We start from the raw sequence: 21,073 nt of genomic DNA, 5'->3' as shown, positions 1-21,073 counted from the left end.
TGAGTTTGCTGCAATGCAGACCCTTTACACAAGTGAAAGGTTTGCACAGCAGACTAGCATGAGACCTATACGAAGATACATCACTTTGACGTTGTAATGTACCAATACAATTCTTACCTGATTTATTACTATATTTGGATACAGTACTCTTCTTTGACGTAGTAGACATGACGAGAGAGTCATCAGAGTCCTCTTCAGAAAATGCGTCTTTCCTTGAAACTGTAAAATCAACACAAGATCAACTTGTAACACTGTAATTCTCAAAGCCATCGCACACCTAACAATAGGTCTCCGACCCATTATTTGAATGAAACGGTAGTATTTGATGCTCATATTGGAACACAGAATATCTTACTGTGTAATACAAGAATAAATAAGTAGCATTAATTTAAAATGTAGTCGTACTGACGTAATAGCAAACGTACGATTGACTACGAAATAAGGGCTTGCAATCATCCAAAATTGTTACATTAGTATTCTTTAGTTAATTTTAACCTCAAATAAAAAGTAGATTTTCATTAACATTTTCAGAAAATAAGCAAAATGTGATTTGTTCCAAAATCGGACCATCGACCTGTTGTAAGGCGTGCTGTGGCCTCAAGATATTACATGTAAGGCCTGTTTCATCAAGAAGTTTAAATTGTACAATGTGCAAAATCATGGACTATGCAGTTTAATTGTAAATAATTATGCTTATTTCATCGCATAAACATTGGAAAGTCCAGCTTAATTCATGATTGAATGAAATGCATTATTATAAGAAATCTGCATTCTCCATGTTATACCATGGTGCAATAGAAACCTCTTTGGAGGATATAGGTCAATATGTCCAGACAGATGGAAAAACAATACAGAAGATATTTACAAGTAATAAAAACATGAAAATGGAGTAATCTTTTTTTTAAAAAGATTGTATTGTATTGAGGAAAATCATAGAAAACACCCCAAACAATTGTACACATTGGCAGCTATGCAAACAGTGATTGTCACCTTATAGCATTCTGTATTTGTACTATTTAAAGGTCAAGTCCACCCAAGAAAAATGATGATTTGAATAAATAGCGAAAAATCAAACTAGTATAATGCTAAGAATTTCATCAAAATCGGATGTACAAATAAGAAAGTTATGGCATTTCAAAGTTTTGCTTAATTTTTCACAAAACAGTGATATGCACAACTCAGTGACATGCAAATGTGTCAGTTGTCCATCACTCACAATTGCTTTTGTTTTTTATTGTTTGAATTATGCAATATTTCATTTTTCACAAATTTGACAATAAGGACCAACTTGACTGAACCATATACATGTAAGATTACACAATGCTAATTCCATGTGTTCAAGGAGGAATTAATCGTTGTTTCACTTGGCAATGAGGAGAAAATTAGAATATTTCATATTTCATATAATAAAATACAAAAGGAATAGTGAATGGATGATGTCATCTGTCTTCTCATTTGCATACTGACCATAATGTGCATATAATTTTTTTGTGAAATTAAGCGAAACTTTAAAATGCCATAACTTTCTTATTTTATATCTGAATTTGATGAAATTTTCAGGGTTATGCTTGTTGGATTTTTCTCTTTTTATTTAAATCAACTTTTTGTTGGGGTGGACTTGTCTTCAGGGTTATGCTTGTTGGATTTTTCTCTTTTTATTTAAATCAACTTTTTGTTGGGGTGGACTTGTTTTCAGGGTTATGCTTGTTGGATTTTTCTCTTTTTATTTAAATCAACTTTTTGTTGGGGTGGACTTGTTTTCAGGGTTATGCTTGTTGGATTTTTCTCTTTTTATTCAAATCATCTTTTGTTGGGGTGGACTCGTCCTTAACTACAGAAATGTGAGAAACATTTCTCTCTGAAAACAGTCATTCCACTCAGAGTCTGCAACCACCCTGTCTTTGTGAGGCAATGCAGCCTACAATAAACACTCCATAAGTCTTAAAAAAGTGTACTTTTGTAAAAAAAAATATGAAGTTCCATTCATTGATGATCTGTTTTACAATATAATCTTGGAAATTTTAATGTTTTAATTCACCAGAGTGCTCACAAACCATAAATTTGAGCACATTTTTGTAAGGTCCTATTGGTGGATAATGTGGCCCACAATGATATTCAAAGAATTCCATTCGGTTTTGAACCAAGACATGATGAATAACTGTAGCAGAAAAGCCTGCCAAAAAAATATCATAGCCATGTACATAAGATGGGTAAAGTATTCTGTACACTCACCATTTGATCCATTTCTGACTGATCCTGCTTTGCTTGATCCAGCTTTGGATCCAGATCTTGATCCAGTCATGAACCTGTCTAATCCGCTCTTAGTTGACCCTGCCTTGCTAGATTTACCACTACGATACGATCGTGCTGACTCAGGCTCCGAGTCTGATCGATTAGAGCTGTTAATGAGAAATGGGATATGAGATATTATTTAGTACAACATGATAATAACAACAACAATAATAGTTCTTTTAAAATCTGCAAATTATTCCATTAACGATTATTTCAGTGGATTTGCTTGAGCTGCCTCTTCTTCAGCAGCCCTCAGTGCATTCAAGGAATTAATATTGCTAGTTATACATTGACATAATATTTTCATGCCGAGTTGAAATATATTATAGGGGTATCATAGGGCTTCATGCCCTAGTCCTCTCATTTTCATCCTACCCTTCATTCTTTCTTCCTATTCTCCTTTTTTCTCACTAATCGAAAGATCCTAAGGGGGTGGGGAATTGCCATACTGTCACAGGGGATTTCCGGTAGTCTTCTGACTTTCAAACAGAGGGTCGTTGGTTCAAATCCCAGCCATGGAGTAATTTCCTTCAGCAAGAAATTTATCCACATTAAGCTGCACTCAACCCAGGTGAGGTAAATGGGTACCTGGCAGGAAATCATTCCTTAATATGCCACCACGCTCTGTGGGACTACATCAAGGTTAATGATATCTAAATGAGCGCATAGGGACGCATTTGGCAGCGATGTGTGCTTTATAAGCATGTTGGTGTTATCATTATTATTATACCTTACTACGGAATCACTAAAGCAATTGTTACTACATTCATTACCAACACACAGCCAAGGTATGGAAGAACTCACAATTTGCTTAATTGTTCTTTGCGTGACCAATGACCTCTGACGGCAGACTGTATCGTCATGGCAGCATCATCCACATCATCACTATCCTCCTCCTCCTCATCTCGTATCCTGTCACTGGCAGCATCCGTCGTGGATGGGGAGAAAGGCTCTGAGTTGAAGCGATCTAGTAGATCCTTCCGTCTGTGGTGCCCCCGCATTGCTGCTTGGATAGTAGTCGCAGCCTAACCAAACAACGATAACAAAGTGAGCAACTATGCCGTTCTTTCTCTCCCAATAAAAAATGTACTCCCGCTGCATGAACTAATGCTGAATTTTTCTCTATTTACATTCCTCTATCCGGATTTGTACATGAAATGGCTCCAAAAGAGCGAATTTTTGAATAAATTACCAGGAAATTGAGATTTCATAAAGTTTTTGCTCTAGGATCCAATATTCAGGATATCAACACAAAGTTGCTACATGTAATTTGTGTTTGATTGACCATAACTTTGAAAAGTTAAAGTGCCTTATTACCCCTATCTTGATATATCCTTACAGCTAAAAATATAGAAATATATATATTATCATTACTACATGTAAGTGGAATCATCTAAATTTTCTCATACAATCTTTTCCTCGATTCAAATAAAACAAATTTCTTTATGCCATTCTATTCCATTAAAGTTTTAATGAAAATAAATTTAAAACCAATTTCTCAATGTAAGCACTATAATGCATTTTCATAATAGAGAACTATTATCCTGTAAATCCTGCAGGTTTTAGATACAGAATATTTCATTTACACGTCCATGTCTTCTTTTTATTATTTCATACTAAATGAGATTCAATATTACACACTGAATAAAGCATTAATTGAAAAGGTAGACTGTATTCTTGAACTACAAATACAAACACCAACTCCAAGTTACTTTAATTTATAGACCATTCATACTCACTTCATCTAAATCACTGTTACGATCTTGTTCCTGTGTAAAAAAAGAAGACAATATAGTATGATTTCATTAGCTAAAAATTAATAATTTTTAATTAAATAACACATTTTACTGGTATTATAAATTTTCTGTAAAATCACCATGGGCATATGTAGTGCATAACAGATGCAAATGAACATAAAGAAAATACGGCTCTATTTGAGATGTGATGGTTGTATGATGATGCTTTTGAAGTGTCCACTTCATATTGTAAGCATAGAGATCTGCACATACATGTATTGCATATTCCTTGCAACCTTTAAATGAAATCACTACCGCAAAATGTGTGTATATAAGTGTGTGCATCCTGTAATAGTGCTTAAAAAATTGAGGGCTAATAAGGTTGCATTTGTTATTTTGTAAAGCAGTCTCATATCAGTAGCAATTATGGTTAATTTGTAGTGATTGGCAGCTCTGTACTCTTGAGATATTCAATAAAGAAATTCTGTTGACTTAAAAAAAAAATGTTTCAATGATATCTTATTGATAATTTTGATAGAACATACAAATATAAACCGATATAAGACATGTTCATAAATTGTGAAGTTTTGGAACAAATGTTTGCAGAGTAACTCACCCGCTGTTTGTGAGCCCTCCAATTTTTCTGCAGAGTGCGTGCCGATCTGTTCTGTCTGAGCTCTTCCAGCTTTCGCTCCCTCTCTCTCAGCTCCTCCTCTTCTCTCTGTTTTCTCCTCACTGAAGCCGAGCTGTTTGCTCTTGACCTCTTCTCACTTCGGTCACTCAGCCTGTCGCTGTGCTTATCACTGTGTCTATCACTGTGTCTGTCACTATGTTTGTCGCTATACCTGTCACTTTGTCTGTCACCATGCTTGTCGCTGTATCTGTCACTGTGTCTATCACCATGCTTGTCGCTGTATCTTTCACTGTGTCTATCACTCTGCCTGTCACCGCTCCTGTCCTGCCGTTCACTTCGTCTATCGCTGTGTCTATCACTGTATCTGTCACTGTGTCTGTCACCATGTCTGTCACTACGTCTGCTATGGAGACTCTCACTGCTAGGGTGACGTTTCATGCTACCATTCTGTCTTGGAGTCATAGACTTGAGCTGTTCTTTCAATCTCTCATTCTCCTTCTCTAGAGCTTTGTTTTCATCTCTAATGGGAAAAATAACAATAATAATGATGACAATGAGGCATGGTCCTGGGTGGTAGCTGAGCGCCTACTACACCATTGAAGTCTTGAGGTTTGATTCCCAGCACGGCCCTTGTGCAAGGTATTTTCTCTACATGGCTCTTTCATTTTGCATCAAATAATGAAATAATATTCATGCGTTATTGATACCAACACATGCACACGATTTTGAAGGAAAAAATTAAAATGATGAAAATGATAAAGACAGGGATGATCATCATAATAACAATGACAATAGTAATGATAAAACTAGACCACATCAAATGTTAGACGGAATTTTTGTCCTCTTCCATTGTTCCAATTTCCATTCTTTCATTATTCAACTCATGACCCCTGAACACAACTCTCATACAAGCAAATATATGGTAATTGAAACCTTAAATGGTTCTTTAGATTTAGGAATATTGTAAAAAAGGATCTTAAATTAGAAACATAATATTTCAATGTAAATAATGACCTCTGTGACCTTTGACCCCATGGAAACTCCATTACATTCTTGCCACTGCCACATTAGTTATTACCATAACTATTATTCAATGATATCTATTTCACTTTTATGTATTGATTCATGTTGATTTATATGTAAATGCATCACAATTCGATCTACCTATCTATCTATCTATCACTTTACTGTAAAAGTTAACCTTGAAACAGCAAAACTCATAAGTGCATTTTGACATTCTAACTGATCCTGATACTCACTCAAACTGCTCCACTTTCTGTCTGAATTTGGTCTTGTCTTCCCGAAGCCTGCTGACATCTTTCTCTAGCCTCCCTTTCTCCTTTAAGAGCTCTGTCTCCCGTTTATCCAGCTGGTCAAGCCGGTCAGACAATGACCCGGTCAAGGGAATCTTACCCGGCATCTCTCCATCCAGGTTGCGGTCTTTGCGCATACCTTTACCCTCCAAATGCTCCACTTTCTGGTTTACAAAAGGACGTAAAGAAAACGGGACCCCTATAAGCTATACAGATCTGGACTTAATTCTGCGATCATGATGCATCAATGGTGTGTTTGAACAGACCTTCCAAGATTGATTGCTTTATGTACATCCTTTTTGAGATGACTTTGTCAGTAAAGATCATGGCCCGTATTCTAAAGTCGGGTTTAACTTAGACCACGGTCTAACTCTGTACTAAAATTATGGGAAGCCAAGAAATCAAAAATTTAGTTTATATTTTATATTTCTTATGTGTCATATTTTTTTCCTTTTGCTTTCATAATGAAGAAAATACCTCAGTTATCTTTCCCAGACAATTATGAACAATTTGGGTGTCATATGAGTTAATAAACTGAATGTTTACTGTTGGGGATTTATGCTCCAATTGGCTCTCCATACTTAAACCACAACCTGAGTTTAAGTTAAACCCGACTTCAGAATACGGGCCCATTAGTTTTCGATAAAGCTCAGTTGAAATTGACACAATCACTAGATCAGAAATGTACAACACACCCATCCTACTCAAATAATGCTCTCTGTGACACTTGACCTTTAAATTTGTGATCCCTGTACCTAAAAAGGTTATCCTCACTCAAATAAACATGATACAGGTTTGAAGTTTGGCACTTTGATCATTCTTTAGCTACCTCAAGAATCAAACATTTTCAAATTTATGATGACTTATATGATGTCTGGAGGTATGATCCTAAAATCCTAAAAGATCATCACATAGAGATATACCTCTATAATCAGGCAAGAGTGTGGAATCATAATATACTTGAACATCAATCAGCTTTCAAGTATCATTTAAATGTAGGAAGTCAAGAGTTTGTGTTTGATCTACATACACCTGTAGGAGTGGCACATTTTTCTTCATATGATAGCACAATGTTTTATAAGATCTATATTGATGATACTTATACTTCAACAAGTAGAATGCCTGTGGCCGTCTCATCTGCATCACGCGATTCAACATAGCAGCATTGCTGACTTTGAAAACTACTATAACTCGCACAAGATGTTCAGTGATACTTGGTTACTCTTATTTCCACGTTTTATGAATTAGACCAATACACTTACAGAGATAGGATGGTAATTCAACAAATACTCCCAATGTGGCCAAAATTCACTGACCTCACATGACCTTTGACCTTGATCATGTGACCTGAAACTTGCACAGAATATTCAGTGATACTTGATTACTCTTATGTCCAAGTTTCAAAAATCAGATCAATAAACTTGCGAAGTTATGATGGTAATTCAACAGATACCCCATTATGGCCAAAGTTCATTGACCTTTGACCTTGGTCATGTGACCTAAAGTGCACCCAGGATTTTCAGTGATACTTGATTACTCTTATGTCCAAGTTTTATGAACTAGACCAACATACTTTCAAAGTTATGACGGTAATTCAACAAATACCCCCAGTTCAGCCAAAGTTCATTGACCCCAAATACCTTTGACCTTGATCATGTGACCTGAAACTTGCACAGGATGTTCAGTGATACTTGATTACTATTATGTCGAAGTTTCATGAATCAGATCCAAAAACTTTTAAAGTTTTGATTGTAATTCAACAGATACCTCCAAATCGGCCAAAGTTCATTGACCCTAAATGGCCTTTGACCTTGGTCATGTGACATGAAACTCATGCAGGATGTTTGGTGATACATGATTGACCTTATGTCCAAGTTTAATGAACTAGGTCCACATATTTTCTAAGTTATGATGACATTTCAAAAACTTAACATCAGGTTAAGATTTTGATGTTGATTCCCCCAACATGGTCTAAGTTCATTGACCCTAAATGACCTTTGACCTTGGTCATGTGACATGAAACTCTAATAGGATGTTCAGTAATACTCGATTAACCTTATGGCCAAGTTTCATGAACTAGGTCCATATACATGTACTTTTTAAGTTATGATGTCATTTCAAAAACTTAACCTCAGGTTAAGATTTGATGTTGACGCCGCCGCTGCCATCAGAAAAGCGGCGCCTATAGTCTCACTCTGCTATGCAGGTGAGACAAAAACCACAATATATTAGTGTTTAATACGGATAGGTGACTAGGATGACATCACATGACTAACCTGTTGAAGGTTGACAACAGTGGTCAACAGTTCTCTCCTGTTCATGTCCTCATAGTCTACAAATGCAAAAGAGAATAAACAGGAGACAAAAAGTAACGGAGAGCCCAAACAACATATATAACATTCTGCCAACCTTGCACACATCAAATAAAATAATCCGAACAAACATTTATTCGACAAAATTCCAGCTGGTTTCCCTCAAGTCGTATTCTGTATTGAAACATGTATAGATAAAGGTGGCATAAAGACCAACTGCTCATGTAGAGTTTTCATGTCTCTCTTGGGTGGCTTGAGGTCCTCCTCTCTGAGGGATCTGGTAATGAGTTTAAATTCCTGTCCAGAGGGCAGAGCGCATCAAGTGGGAATTGAACCAGAGTCACCCAGATCGAAATTCCTTGCTCTGCCGACAGGGCTCTTACCCCTTCTCACTATCATCATTTGTTTCACGTCAACTGTGCCTGGAGGCGAAAAGGAAACTGAATCACTATGACCCGCAGGTCTCTCCTCCCAATAAAACTGATTGGGGGTGCAGGTGGACTACAATTACATGGGGGTTTCCCCCTACTTTTATACAAAATAGTGCAGTGGGTTCTTAACGTGCACTGGTGGTTACCCTCCTCTGAACAGGGCCTCCTTTGAACATCCTATCCAAGGACTATTCCTTGTCCAAAATTGATGAAATGATGCCTTTTCATGCCTAAAGAGTCACTTGCCAGGATAATGTACCTACCTCTATGAGATTTTTCAGAGCGTGCAGGTCCATTGTAAGCTGAGCTCTCGTACAATGTCCTCTCCAGGTCCTGTTTGAGGAGCTTGTTCTCACTCTGCAGTCTTTGATTACTCTCTGTAAGTCTCAGGATGGTGCCATTCAGGGCCTTCACCTTGGCAGTTGAAGTCGACTCCTTCTCAGCTGTACCAGGTCTTGTTGCTCTACAATGAGAAAAGGCAATCAATTCAATGGACATAATCAGGGTCCCGGAACACAGAGGTTATCGAGTGATTGTAAGCTTGATTTTCACGATTGATTGTACATTGTGGTTAAGGATATTCTTCTACTATGATTCATAAGCTTTGTGTAAAGGGGCATGTGGCTGCTCTTGGAGATATGTGATTTCATTTTTTATGTTAAATTTCTGCACAACTTCTCCATGAAATCATACTGCTCTAAATCAAGAAAAAGGCTTAGAATATGATAATTTTGGTGCAAGCACACTGTGTGGCCTCATTGAGTTTTTTCCCCTCTGGGTCTAAGTTGCTTTTTATAAACATTTGTGTGCCCTTGTAGCCACAAAGATAAGTGTCCTATGTTTTGTCTCAAAAGTTGCGAGTACATGTTTTTTGCAACTTTGAATTATTGCACAAAGCGTCAATGGTAAGGGGCCACATCAATTCTACACCTCCTCCCCTCCCAGCTCAGTGAGAATTAACACTAATAATCCGGGGGGGGGGGGGGGGGGGGGGATCAAGAACCAAGATACCCAGGATTATTAGGGTTATGGAAGGAAAGATGTTTAAACTCACTTTCCAGTTTGATGTGACTGCTGGTAGCGAAGCCTTTGAACCTGAAAATTAAAAAGCAAAATCACACTAAAAATAAATATCAAGATGAAATGCTTCTGAATTTTTAAAGACCAAAAGTATATCAGCACCAAATTCTAATTGGTAGAAACAAACATGGATATAAATGACATAAAAATGCAACCTCACCCACTAAAAATTGACTTTCGACTGCATGAAGGCAAACTTTATGCCCTAGTCATTCTAGACTAAGGATATATATACAGTAACGCACGTTCTAAAACCTTAAATATTAACCTCTGTGACCTCTGACCGCTTCACTCACATGTGCATTCATGTTTGTACTTCTATGTATTCTAATGCTATGCAGACATTTGTATTTCTATGTGTTTTTATGTAATGCAGAACCCTCATGTAGAACAATATATCTCAATTACAGTATTGATGAAGCCATTCTGCTGAGAAAAAAACCCCAAAACAAATAAATATAAATAAACAGAGATACCTTGACTACATGTAGCTAACCAAATAAGGGCGATCACTTTAGGCTTTCTCCAATCACAAATTCCTATCAAGAGGGTGGCTAGGAGACTAGATGATACTCCAAAAGCAATTTGTAACCTCTAATACGAAAGTATTCCACTGGCGAGGTACTTGACCTGCCAAGAATTGCCTACCTTGGGAAACCACTGCTAGGGAAGATCATTGGATTGGTAATAGGATGCGCATGAGGAAAACACAAAAGGGTAAGTTAAATGTTTATTTCTAAAGGCCCTTTGACTTTAAATTGAATATCAATAAGATGACTTTCACATAGTGCCATCTCCAAAAGCAATGCCTTTCTTTGAAGACTAACGACTATGCAATATTTACAATTACAATTGACGTAAATCCGGTGGGTCTTTGTCTCCCAAACCAACGGATTTCAGCACTGACTGTTAGCAACCATTTGTGCCCATCATCTTGAATACACAATTGTCCTGAGGATCAAGACAGCATCTTGCTTGGGCATTGAAGCATGTCCGATAGAACAGAGAACAGTAACAACAAATCCTGTTCTCGGATGAAACACATGTGTGCCTCCCGAAACATTGACAGAGTTGTATATGGGGGGCGAAGAGAGAAGAAGCAAAAAGGGTTCACAAAACAACCAGCCACCACCTCTGGAGGAGGGAGTATCACAGTTTGGGCAAGCATAAGTCAAGCTAATAAGACAACAATTGTGCAGATTGATGGAGAAATGAACAGTAAACTGCTATCTTGATGAGATTTTGCGTCTCCACGTTCTTCCATTTGCTGGTTCCCAAGGAGATGGGTTCATCTTCATGGATAATAATGCACGTCCACACAGAGCGAGGGTAGTGAATGACTTCCTTACTTGTCGCAATAATCCCAAAACGCAGCTCCTTAGAAGCTATACTGGGATGTCCTTCAAGAGCAAGGAATCGAAAGAATGGTTTTACCCGCTAACTCAACAGTTCTAAATCCAATCGAGCATCTTTGGGATCAACTCAAGCAATCCGTCACACCCAGGTCAAATAAAGCACCAGCTGTTCTCTCGTTGATAGTCCAGGAGGAATGGGCTGCTATCCCACAGCAGCATGTGACCAGACTGCTAGAAGCATCTCTGCCAGGCCATCAGAGACAGTCATGCTGGCTTCAAGAGCTTTCAAGGTCAACTTATACTGACAACTGTTAGAGAAAAAATTCTTAATCGCTAGAGGGTATTCATTTGTCTCGCAATCTACTATGGTCAACAAGGAAATTCGTGATCACTCTCGCAAAAAGTGTTCACTAGCTTACAAGTTCACGAGCTTTCGAGTGCCGCTGCAACTCTTTATCAAGTGACACGGATTGTCCGATATCGTACTCTATTTATACTAACCTCCAAGACCGTACGCACAAACGCGAGAACAATAGGTGGGCACTGATCCGTTGTGTGATTGGTCAGGAGTTATGCAAATAAGCCGGGGGTCGGCAATATGCAAATGAGACCAAAATTGGCGGGCTCGCTAGTTTCCCGTGGGCGGGGGTTGACTGGCTGAGCGGTCCCTCGATCGGGGCCGGGAACGATCGGGTCGGCGTGCACTGCCAGGTAAGGGGGTATTGTGCTGTCGGATGGTTCGCATCCAGAAATCGGGGATGTCGATCCCGCTGTCTCTGTTGAAATTGTTAGGACAAAGACGTATACTAATAGCCTCCTTAATCCTGCGTGTATACCAATGTCTTTCTTTGGCAATGCAATGTACACCCTCCCAATCTGGGTGGTGTTGCTTCTTCCAAGCATGTTCTGCCACCGCGGATGTGTCAGTTCGCTGTAACCGAACATTGTGCTTGTGTTCAGAAATGCGTTCAACTATCGGTCGGGCTGTCTCTCCGATGTAAGACCCGTCACATCCCTGGCAAGGAATGTTGTATACTACGCCATCACGTCTGTGATCAGGGATAGGGTCTTTGGGGCGTACAAGCTGTTTGCGTAAGGTGGTGTCCGAGCGGAAAACCGTTCGGATACCATGACCTTCTAATCGGCGTTTAAGTTGTTGTGAAAGGCCATCTATGTATGGCAAGACTGTTCAAGTCTTGAAAACCTTCTGATCCCTTGGTGCTTGTTTTTTCTTGAAAGTATTCTTGATAAAACGGCGTGGGTAGCCGTTACTGTATAAGGCGCCACGTATGTGTGCTCTTTCTTTCGGGAGTTCAGGCGGGTGAGTTATAATACGTGCTGCTCTGTCGAACAGACATTTAACAAGACCCTTCTTGACCGATTTGTCGTGATGAGAATCATATGGTATGTATTGGTCTGTATTATAATGTATTATATGGTCTAACTCTCCACCTTAGATTTGAAATTTTTAACAAACTTAGGCAGTATTTCAAGAGTTCACTGGGTTATCATGACACTTTCTGAGACAACAAAAATCAGGACATTTGAAGAATATTAATCAATGATTATTACCTCTTGATAGAATGATTCCATAGCAACTTTCATCTCTTCCATTCTTGTTCCTTTCATATCATTCTTCAGCTTCCTATAAAAAGATAGACAAACAAACAAGATCATCTTGAGACAAGGCAATTGTGTTTCATCAAGTGCTCACTCATTTAACTCGTAATCATAACAAATTTGCAGAACCAACAATCTTTGAATTTGGTTGATTTGATTAGTTGATCGGAAACTTTCATCGGAAATATCGATTTGTTATCATAACAAGTCTTAATGAAACACCTTAGAAGATCAGTTTTACCAAGAAGGTAATTCACAATATTTACTGAAACTGAACTACCTAAATTGAATTAGACATATTTGAGTAAGACATATTACAATGAGGTTGTTTAATGTACAGTGTCGATAACTGGTTTTAATGTTGCTACAACACAAACACTAGGGAGTGTTTCTCCAACATTTTCATCTAGACAAGATGTCAGATCTGACAATGTTCCTTGAATTTGATTGGCTGAGAAGCACTGTTAATATGGTAACTGTCAGATAAAATTTCAGATAAAATGAAATGCTCCTTAGGCACAACCCCTTACTTTGAATGAGGTTGGTGATTAATTGATCTTCGAAACTATCATATATTTCTTTAAGTATGTGAGCAACGGTGTAAAATGCAGTCTTTAGTACCAAGCATTACAGCTGGAGTTGAAGAATGATCTTAGTGTACATGTAATTTCCCCATTCACCAACACAAACTCCTAGGGATTGACAAAAATCATGAATTCATATGCCAACACATCACTTGAAATTATGGAATATGTGAGCAAAGTTCTGCAAACATTGCTAGAAACATGGGAAGAGAGACAGTATTGTAAATCAGAATCTGAAAAAGAATCCAACTTACATAAGCTCCGCTTCTTTGTCCTTCAGATTCATCTCCAGTTTGAGATTCCTTTGCTTCAAGCTATTCACTTTCTGTTCATAAACAATGGTAAAAATACAAGATACTACAGTTTATTACAATGCATTTAATACAAAAATATTCAAAAATGCAGGATACCTTACAGTTTAATGCGATAATAACAATGCAATAAATACAAACTCATCAAAACAGAAGTCAATGATCAAGGCATTAAAAATTAATTTACAACATTTAGAGATACATTATGCAATTTGCTCCGCACTTGTTGCAATTTGGTGCATCTTAGTGCAAAATTAAAGAGCCAACATTTGACCGATTTATTAAAGTGCATGTGATTGGCTACAATCATTATCCCATTTTGTAACAGCTCAAAATGTGATATGGGCTACACAAGAACATACATGTACTATTTCACAATGATAAGGATGTATTTTGGGACAATAAAAACATTGAAGCACAATCATGAAAGTTTTTGATGGGGCCCTACAATTTTCTGAAACAATTGTACCAGCAAAGGTACTACATTACATAAGAACATGGACTCACCGCAGCTGAATCTGGTTGCCGGCTATTCAGTGTCATTCGAAGATCACTCTGAAAAAAATCAATATGGTAACAAATCAATGAATTATACACAGATACAGTATTGAAGGGCAGTTTTATTGAAGTTTAACTGGGCTATTTGAGATGTATTGAGTACTCTTACTTACTATGAATAAAATTATGCAAATTCATTTGTGAAAAACATTATTTGGATATCTATCACCCAATTTCACTTCAAATTTTCTTTCTTTGTTTTGTCCAGATATCATCTTTGTAATCTTATAGGTTTCCACAAAGAAAAATTGCAAAAGCCAATTTTTTCATTATTTGTTTTTTCATTTTGGGTTTTCCATTGTTTTTTCAATGGAAATGATTACATACCATTTAACAACTACATTAAACCCTTAATTAAGCAGACCAATTAGAACGAAAAAAATATCACCCTTTAATGAATTTCATCTCCTATAGACTTTGTACACAAATGATAAAAATGAGTCATTTTCGGCATGACATTGTCTCAGAAAAAATCATATGGCGTCGCGATGCTATACCCGTATGTCGCAAATTTGGTCTCAAAAGTTGCGCGAGACTTGAAAAAAAAGCAATAACATTTTGCAGCGCTATCTTTTTGCATTTTGAAATTATCGCACAAAACGTTGAGGGGTGGGCCGTCATGGCCCCCACCCCCCCGTCCTTTTAGGGTTAAGCTTAAAACTCTGGAAAATTTTGCATGATGAATATTACTAAATTAGTTTTGGTGAAGCTATTACACAGAAGAATTGAATCCAGGGGAGCATTTCATCAACATTTTCATCTGACAACTTCCCTTGAATTTGATTGGCTGAGAGGCACTGTTACTATAGTAACTGTCAGATAAAATCTGACTTGTCGGATAAAACGTACAAAAAAATGCTACCCTGGTTTAACACAGAAAAGGAATTGGCCAACACCATTACTCAAGCTCCTGTACTGGTAAAAAGTTGTGAAAGTTTTCTTTTAGAATGGGGTATGAAATGATCTGTATAATGATATATCCAATGGACAAATGAAATTACTTTCAATTTTTTTGGGAGAAAATGGCATTTTGTTGAATTCATATCAATTTAGAAATGGAGGAGTTGCTCACCTGTGAAATCACAAAGTAAAAACTTTCAAAATTAATATCTCTTATTCTTTGAAGGATTTTCATCAAACCTTTAACAAAAAATTTACATTTTATTTTTTATTTTTGTTTTATTTCTTTGTTGTATTTTTTCCCATGTTTATTTCTTTATTAGGTGGTCTGTCATGACTATGACAGATCACCTATTATATTCGTCAGATTTTACTTTATTTTTATTGCCAAATTTTGTTCCCACATTATCTCAAAATCGGGCCTGTCAAATTTCTTGATTTTCATGTCATGTATGGATATTATTCTGGAATTGCGAAACGAAACTTTTCAAGGTCATCAAATCATGATGACGTCATCTAGGCGCCATTTTGTAAAATTAAATGATTGATCATATCATCGCAACTAATCATCAAAAATCATCCATATTTGCATCATATCAAGTTCAGATGACAGGTCATCAGGACATGTCAACAGAGGTCATGCAAAGGTCACGACGCGCACGTACGCGCGCGTCAAAATTTTAAAATTCCCCAAATCAATCGTGGTCAAATTTGGGTACGTTTCAGGCCATTTTGAGCATGTCAAAAATTTGCGCGCGCACAGGTATGCGTGCGCGTTCTTGCTCTTACCATCGGTATGCGTCTTCGAGTCGTCATTTATTTTGTGTCTGTCCATTGTCCATTATCTTCTGATTAATTTGATACTTCATTCAGCCTCTTACGACCCATAATACGGGAATGCGCGTCCATTCAAATTTGCATTACACGCGCGTGCAAACTCGCAAAATAAGTCATAAGTGGGCAAAAATATGCCCATATAGAATTCACTGTAGCTCTTCAAGGAGTCCGTTGACCCCCAATTATTTTTTCCTATTCGAATAGAGTATGAATTTGAGATATGATTTTATGCCACATTTGACCCTTAAAAACATTGTGACGTCATCAAAATGGTGTCGGAACTAAAAATTAGTGTTTTCTGTTTCATGATGTCACCACACTCATTTAAATTGATTCTAATTACGTAAATATTGGTCTTTTCTCGCCAAATTTTCAATATGTTTTACCTTTAGAATGTACCCTTTAGACAATATGTCCATTGTTTCATTTTAAAGCTTGTACTATTCTCAAAACTGGAATTTGTACTAGGTTTGTCATCATGACATTTTTCTGGGCCTATTTTTTTTGAATTTTTTACAGAAAATGTTTTATTAATCAATTTTACGGTCTTCCTGTAAATTGCAAGCCAACTGGTTTTGCGGTTTTTCACGTAGGACATTTTTCGTAGTTTTTTCCGGAACTTTTTAAGAGGTAATTTTAACATTCTAAAACATCATTTATGTATTTTCTTAGTAAACGCTACAATATTGAAACGCTATTGCGTTGAAAAATTTTATTCCGGACATTTTGTGGAAATTTCCGGATTTTTTTTATTCGCTTTTCACTAAATATAACATGTAACAAATTTTCAGATACCTTCTGTGAAATTAAAAATTATGCAATTTACTTAAATACACATTTTCCGAAATTTTGCGGGAAAATAATTGCCTGTATTTGAATCTTTCACCTGACTTTTTTTTGTTAAGTCATCAAGAAAGAATTTTCAAGTTAATGTTCAAGTCATACACAATTAATAAATGGATATTGAAAATTCTTGATGGAAAATATGTGAAATGTTTAGGAATTTCAGAAATTTTGCAAACATTCCCCCCAAAAAAAATCACTTAATTCTTTTATCAGATACATCACTGATGAGTTTTGAAGTGGATGCTGTGAAATTGTAGCATTGTGAAATTTCTCATTAAAAACAATTCAAATTTACCAGAACTTTTGAACATTGTGAAAATTCTTGTTTGAAAGCTTAAACGAAAAATTGTTGACAGAATAAAGAATTTTTAAAAGATTTTGCATACAAAACATGAAACTGTAGATAAAAATTTAGCTGCTCTGAAATAGAAGGCTCCTTTCATAGCGCAATTTTGGAAAGCCAATTTCGGTAAATCGTATCAAATTTTTGAGGAGTTTTTAAGGCATTTTACGTGCTCAAAACTTCATGTCGTATTTACCGTATTGCATTATCATTGTAATCATGACGGCTGTCATCACCACATTAATAATCACATTTAGCAATGGTAAAAATGTATTCCTATGATGTCTATGATCAAGATTATCAATCAGATCTAAAAAAATCATTTCATACAACATCAGCCGACACTGAATGAAAAATCATGACAGACCACCTAATTCATCCTCATGACGAATTAAAATCTATTTTTTTCTTATTTCTGTATTTTTTATTTATTTATTTTTCTTTTTCTTTCTTATTTATTTTTTATTGTTATTTTTAGGGGGGAGGAGGACACTAAGACCATCTTATCACAAGGGTGAGCTCCCCCTTTTAAATTGAAAGGATAATGCCTAACCTTTGTTGGATCTAGAAGCTGATCAATCTGCCTTTCTTTCTTCATGAGGTCATCTTCCAACCTCTGATTTTTGGCCTTGACCATATCATTCTCCACTCTTAAAGCATTGACTTGCTGTACAGGGAGAAAGATACAAAGGAAAGCATGAACATCTTGTATAAAGAAACAGAATAAACTAAGACGAATGAATTAAAATAATAAATTAGGTTAATGCAAAGTAGGGGATGACAAATGAGAAAGAAAAGGTGAGAGAATTCTCGCTATCAACAACAACCGAAAGTTCAGGATGTAGCGTAGGGCTGAATTTACTGCTCACTTTGTGCACTGAACTAAAAATTCTACTTCTTGTTCAGTGATATGTAATCCAACAACTTATGTTCTGCTCTTGATAGCTAGCGAGTCCTGTTGCATCCGCTTTCGGAATAAATTCTAAATTTCTTCATATGATGGTGGACCCCACGTCTGCGCACCTAACTATTTGAGTTAAGATTTAACGTGTATTTCTTTTTATTTTACAAAATCTTTCAGTTGATAATATTCCTTAGATCATTATGAGTTAGTGTGCAAAATATCTCATAAAAATTTGAAAGAAATATATAATTTTCTTGGGAAAAACCTCGGGCAGTCATTTCCAGATTGAACAAAAAAATGGTGCCCCATGTCTGCGCAACCATTCACTTTGCACGCAATTCAGGGATTTTTATTAGAAAGGCTGCATTTTGAGGCCATCACAAGAAATGCCAAATTTTCATTATTTTTTCACTATTGTGAGTCAGATTTTGTAATAAATTTCTGTCTATGCATTAGATGTGAAAGTTTGTGTTCATTGTATATCTTATTTTACTCGAATCGTGCAGTTAGAGGCGTGTGCACAGACAAGGGGGACTGCGCAGACTTGGGGAACTTGCCATACATTTTGAGGAGGAATCATCATAAAACTTGCTCCTTGTATTAGCCCACTTATGTATACTATTCTTAACTTCAATTACAGACACACAAGTATAATTATGAGAAATATATCCAGGAAATTTGGTTATTGTTGATAGCAAGAATTAGCAAGAGATCAAAAGAAAAGGGGAGAGATGCATCGTTGAAAAGCTTGGTTCTTTGTTTACTTGCTGTCATCACACTTTAACGTAAGAGTGAGAACCATTCGCAGAAAAGAGACCAAAATGTCAAATGGCAGACGTCTAAATTACAAACAGAACAGTTTATTTCTAGTAAGTTCTATATCAGGTCAATGTTATGGAATCTCATTCAATGAAAATGACCAAGGAAAATGTCCATATTGTATAAAAACAACTTCAGCTGCCTGTCATAATGGACACTCATTTTAAACAAACTCTTTGGTCAATTCTGCTTTAGCAAAGTTTACTTAGGCAGAAAAGTAATGAAAAAAAAAGCTCATACTAGGTTATTTTTCTTTATTGAGGTATCATATTGAAGAGCATATCTAGGTAACTTACACAGAATTTTATCTATTTATTTATTTATTTACTTAGTTTCTCATTTCTAAACTTTATCTAAATTGTTTTCTTTCCCGAAAATGGGGATGTCACCGGTCATAATTATCTAATAATGATTTCAAATATTTTCTGAAATGGCATTATGTATTAAGACTATTCTAATACACATGTGACTATCATATGTTTTAAAGCGCCTGCAATATAGTTCCCCTTCTTTAGAATGACTTGCGGGGGAAAAAAAACAAGGGCTTGGAGCCATTCACTGCAATGTTAAAGCTTATTCAATGGTACAGATTTAGGCAAGTGGCTAAGGAAAGTACTCCCCCTAAATATGAATATAACTTAGCTTACCTTTTTAAGATCAATGATATCATCATACATTTCTTCCTGAGGCTTATATGATGGAACTCCCTTCATGTTCCTGTGTATGGGATCTGTCATCATTTTTGGAAAAAAACAAACAAATCTATATAGTATGAGACCGAATAAAAGTCAGGAAAGGGCACTTAAAGTATTTGACACACAACATACTTTTGGACACTTTGAACAGGTTTCAAAGGTAAGTACATGTAGGTATATCACTGAAGGTGATTATTACCCCACCCCCCGAACTGTTACCATGGCAACACAGTTTCTAACACATTCAGAAAATTGGTCTTACCTGTCTATACACCGAGCCCAATGTATATGCCAAATATTTCAAATACTGACAAAGGCATTCCATCTGCAAGATTTGTGCCCTATTTTTGCCATAATATGCTATTACCATAGCAACCCAAGTTCCCACGCATGCTATCATTGTGTCTTGCACATATTTAGCTCAAAACCAGAAAGTGACAGATTGCCAAATTTTATGAGCGCATAAAACACTGACAAAGTATTTCGAAACACAAGATTAATACCCAATTTCCGCATTGAGCTCTCTACACAGTGGACATGGTTATTATCTTCATCATCGTCATAATCATCACTATTATCATGTATGCACATTCACTTACCACTGACCATGGCCCTGCTCTTTGAGTTCTTCCTTGGAGGCATGTTTAACACCGTTTCCTTCAGGTAATCACTGGTGCTTGAAAATGCTTGGGACTTCTTAGGTCCCCCGAGATAGTTACTACTCTTAGAACAACCTGTCAGACCTTGAACAGAAGTGACAAAAAAATATGAAATTCAGGGAGGTTACTTTAATACAGTATGATTGTTTTCCTTTCACTACAAATTGAACCAGATGACTACCCAAGACAGGTTGTCCATGTGTAAATTCTATGGGGCTTATGGAGAGAAGGCAAAGGGTTTATGAATATTAAGTAGTTTTGTCAAATGTGTCTTGTCAAATGTGCTGCGGCTTTTCGGCAGGAATCCCACTATAAAGGCACTTTGCATCTTTCATAGCGGCTTTCCTGCATTCCTCATTGATTTGTCTGTAAGGCTGCTTGCGGGATTCTCCCGTGAAAGACGCACTGACTTTTGACAAGGTACCCAATGTCATGGAATAAAACAAGTTACAAAATGTACAAGAGGCATATGTACAAAAAATAATATGCTGATTACAGGTGGTAAACAAAATTTAAACTCACAGTTTAAATTGTACCATCCCATTACACTGTAATCAGGCAAAGTAAGTGATACTTTTGATGATTTGATCAAGAGGGGCGTTTCACATAGATTTCAGTCTAAGAATCAAACTTAAATTCTCAGTATATACAATGTAGGCACCATCACATCAATTGGCCATAAATCATCCTCACAGGCTGCAAGCCTGCAGTGCAAATTGGCACTCGAACATTACTTAAAGTCCCACTTTAAGGTTTGTGAAACACGTCCCAGTTTATAAATTCATCTACTGTATATCCTCATCCTTATATGAAATATGATATCAGATTTCCAACAATAATTGAA

At 36.6% G+C, this 21,073-nt stretch overlaps 1 protein-coding gene across 2 annotated transcripts in view; it reads right to left on the bottom strand.

The window, feature by feature from the left end:
- The window catches only part of LOC121422324 (IQ domain-containing protein E-like), a 31,816-nt gene that overhangs the window by 4,711 nt on the left and 6,032 nt on the right, over positions 1-21,073 (bottom strand). For both annotated transcript variants that reach the window (XM_041617288.1, XM_041617289.1), the window contains exons 4-18: positions 20,170-20,313; positions 19,523-19,605; positions 17,706-17,819; positions 14,176-14,223; positions 13,612-13,682; positions 12,726-12,798; positions 9,773-9,813; positions 8,982-9,181; positions 8,252-8,307; positions 5,922-6,139; positions 4,645-5,182; positions 4,032-4,061; positions 3,097-3,317; positions 2,233-2,399; positions 118-219 (exon numbers count right to left, since the gene is read on the bottom strand). In XM_041617288.1, the coding sequence (XP_041473222.1) occupies positions 118-219; positions 2,233-2,399; positions 3,097-3,317; positions 4,032-4,061; positions 4,645-5,182; positions 5,922-6,139; positions 8,252-8,307; positions 8,982-9,181; positions 9,773-9,813; positions 12,726-12,798; positions 13,612-13,682; positions 14,176-14,223; positions 17,706-17,819; positions 19,523-19,605; positions 20,170-20,313 (2,106 nt within the window). The remainder of the gene's footprint in view (positions 1-117; positions 220-2,232; positions 2,400-3,096; positions 3,318-4,031; positions 4,062-4,644; positions 5,183-5,921; positions 6,140-8,251; positions 8,308-8,981; positions 9,182-9,772; positions 9,814-12,725; positions 12,799-13,611; positions 13,683-14,175; positions 14,224-17,705; positions 17,820-19,522; positions 19,606-20,169; positions 20,314-21,073) is intronic.

This window comes from Lytechinus variegatus, chromosome 10 (assembly GCF_018143015.1).
Source record: "Lytechinus variegatus isolate NC3 chromosome 10, Lvar_3.0, whole genome shotgun sequence".
NCBI lineage: Eukaryota > Metazoa > Echinodermata > Echinoidea > Temnopleuroida > Toxopneustidae > Lytechinus > Lytechinus variegatus.
This window is presented reverse-complemented; position numbering and strand designations above follow the sequence as displayed.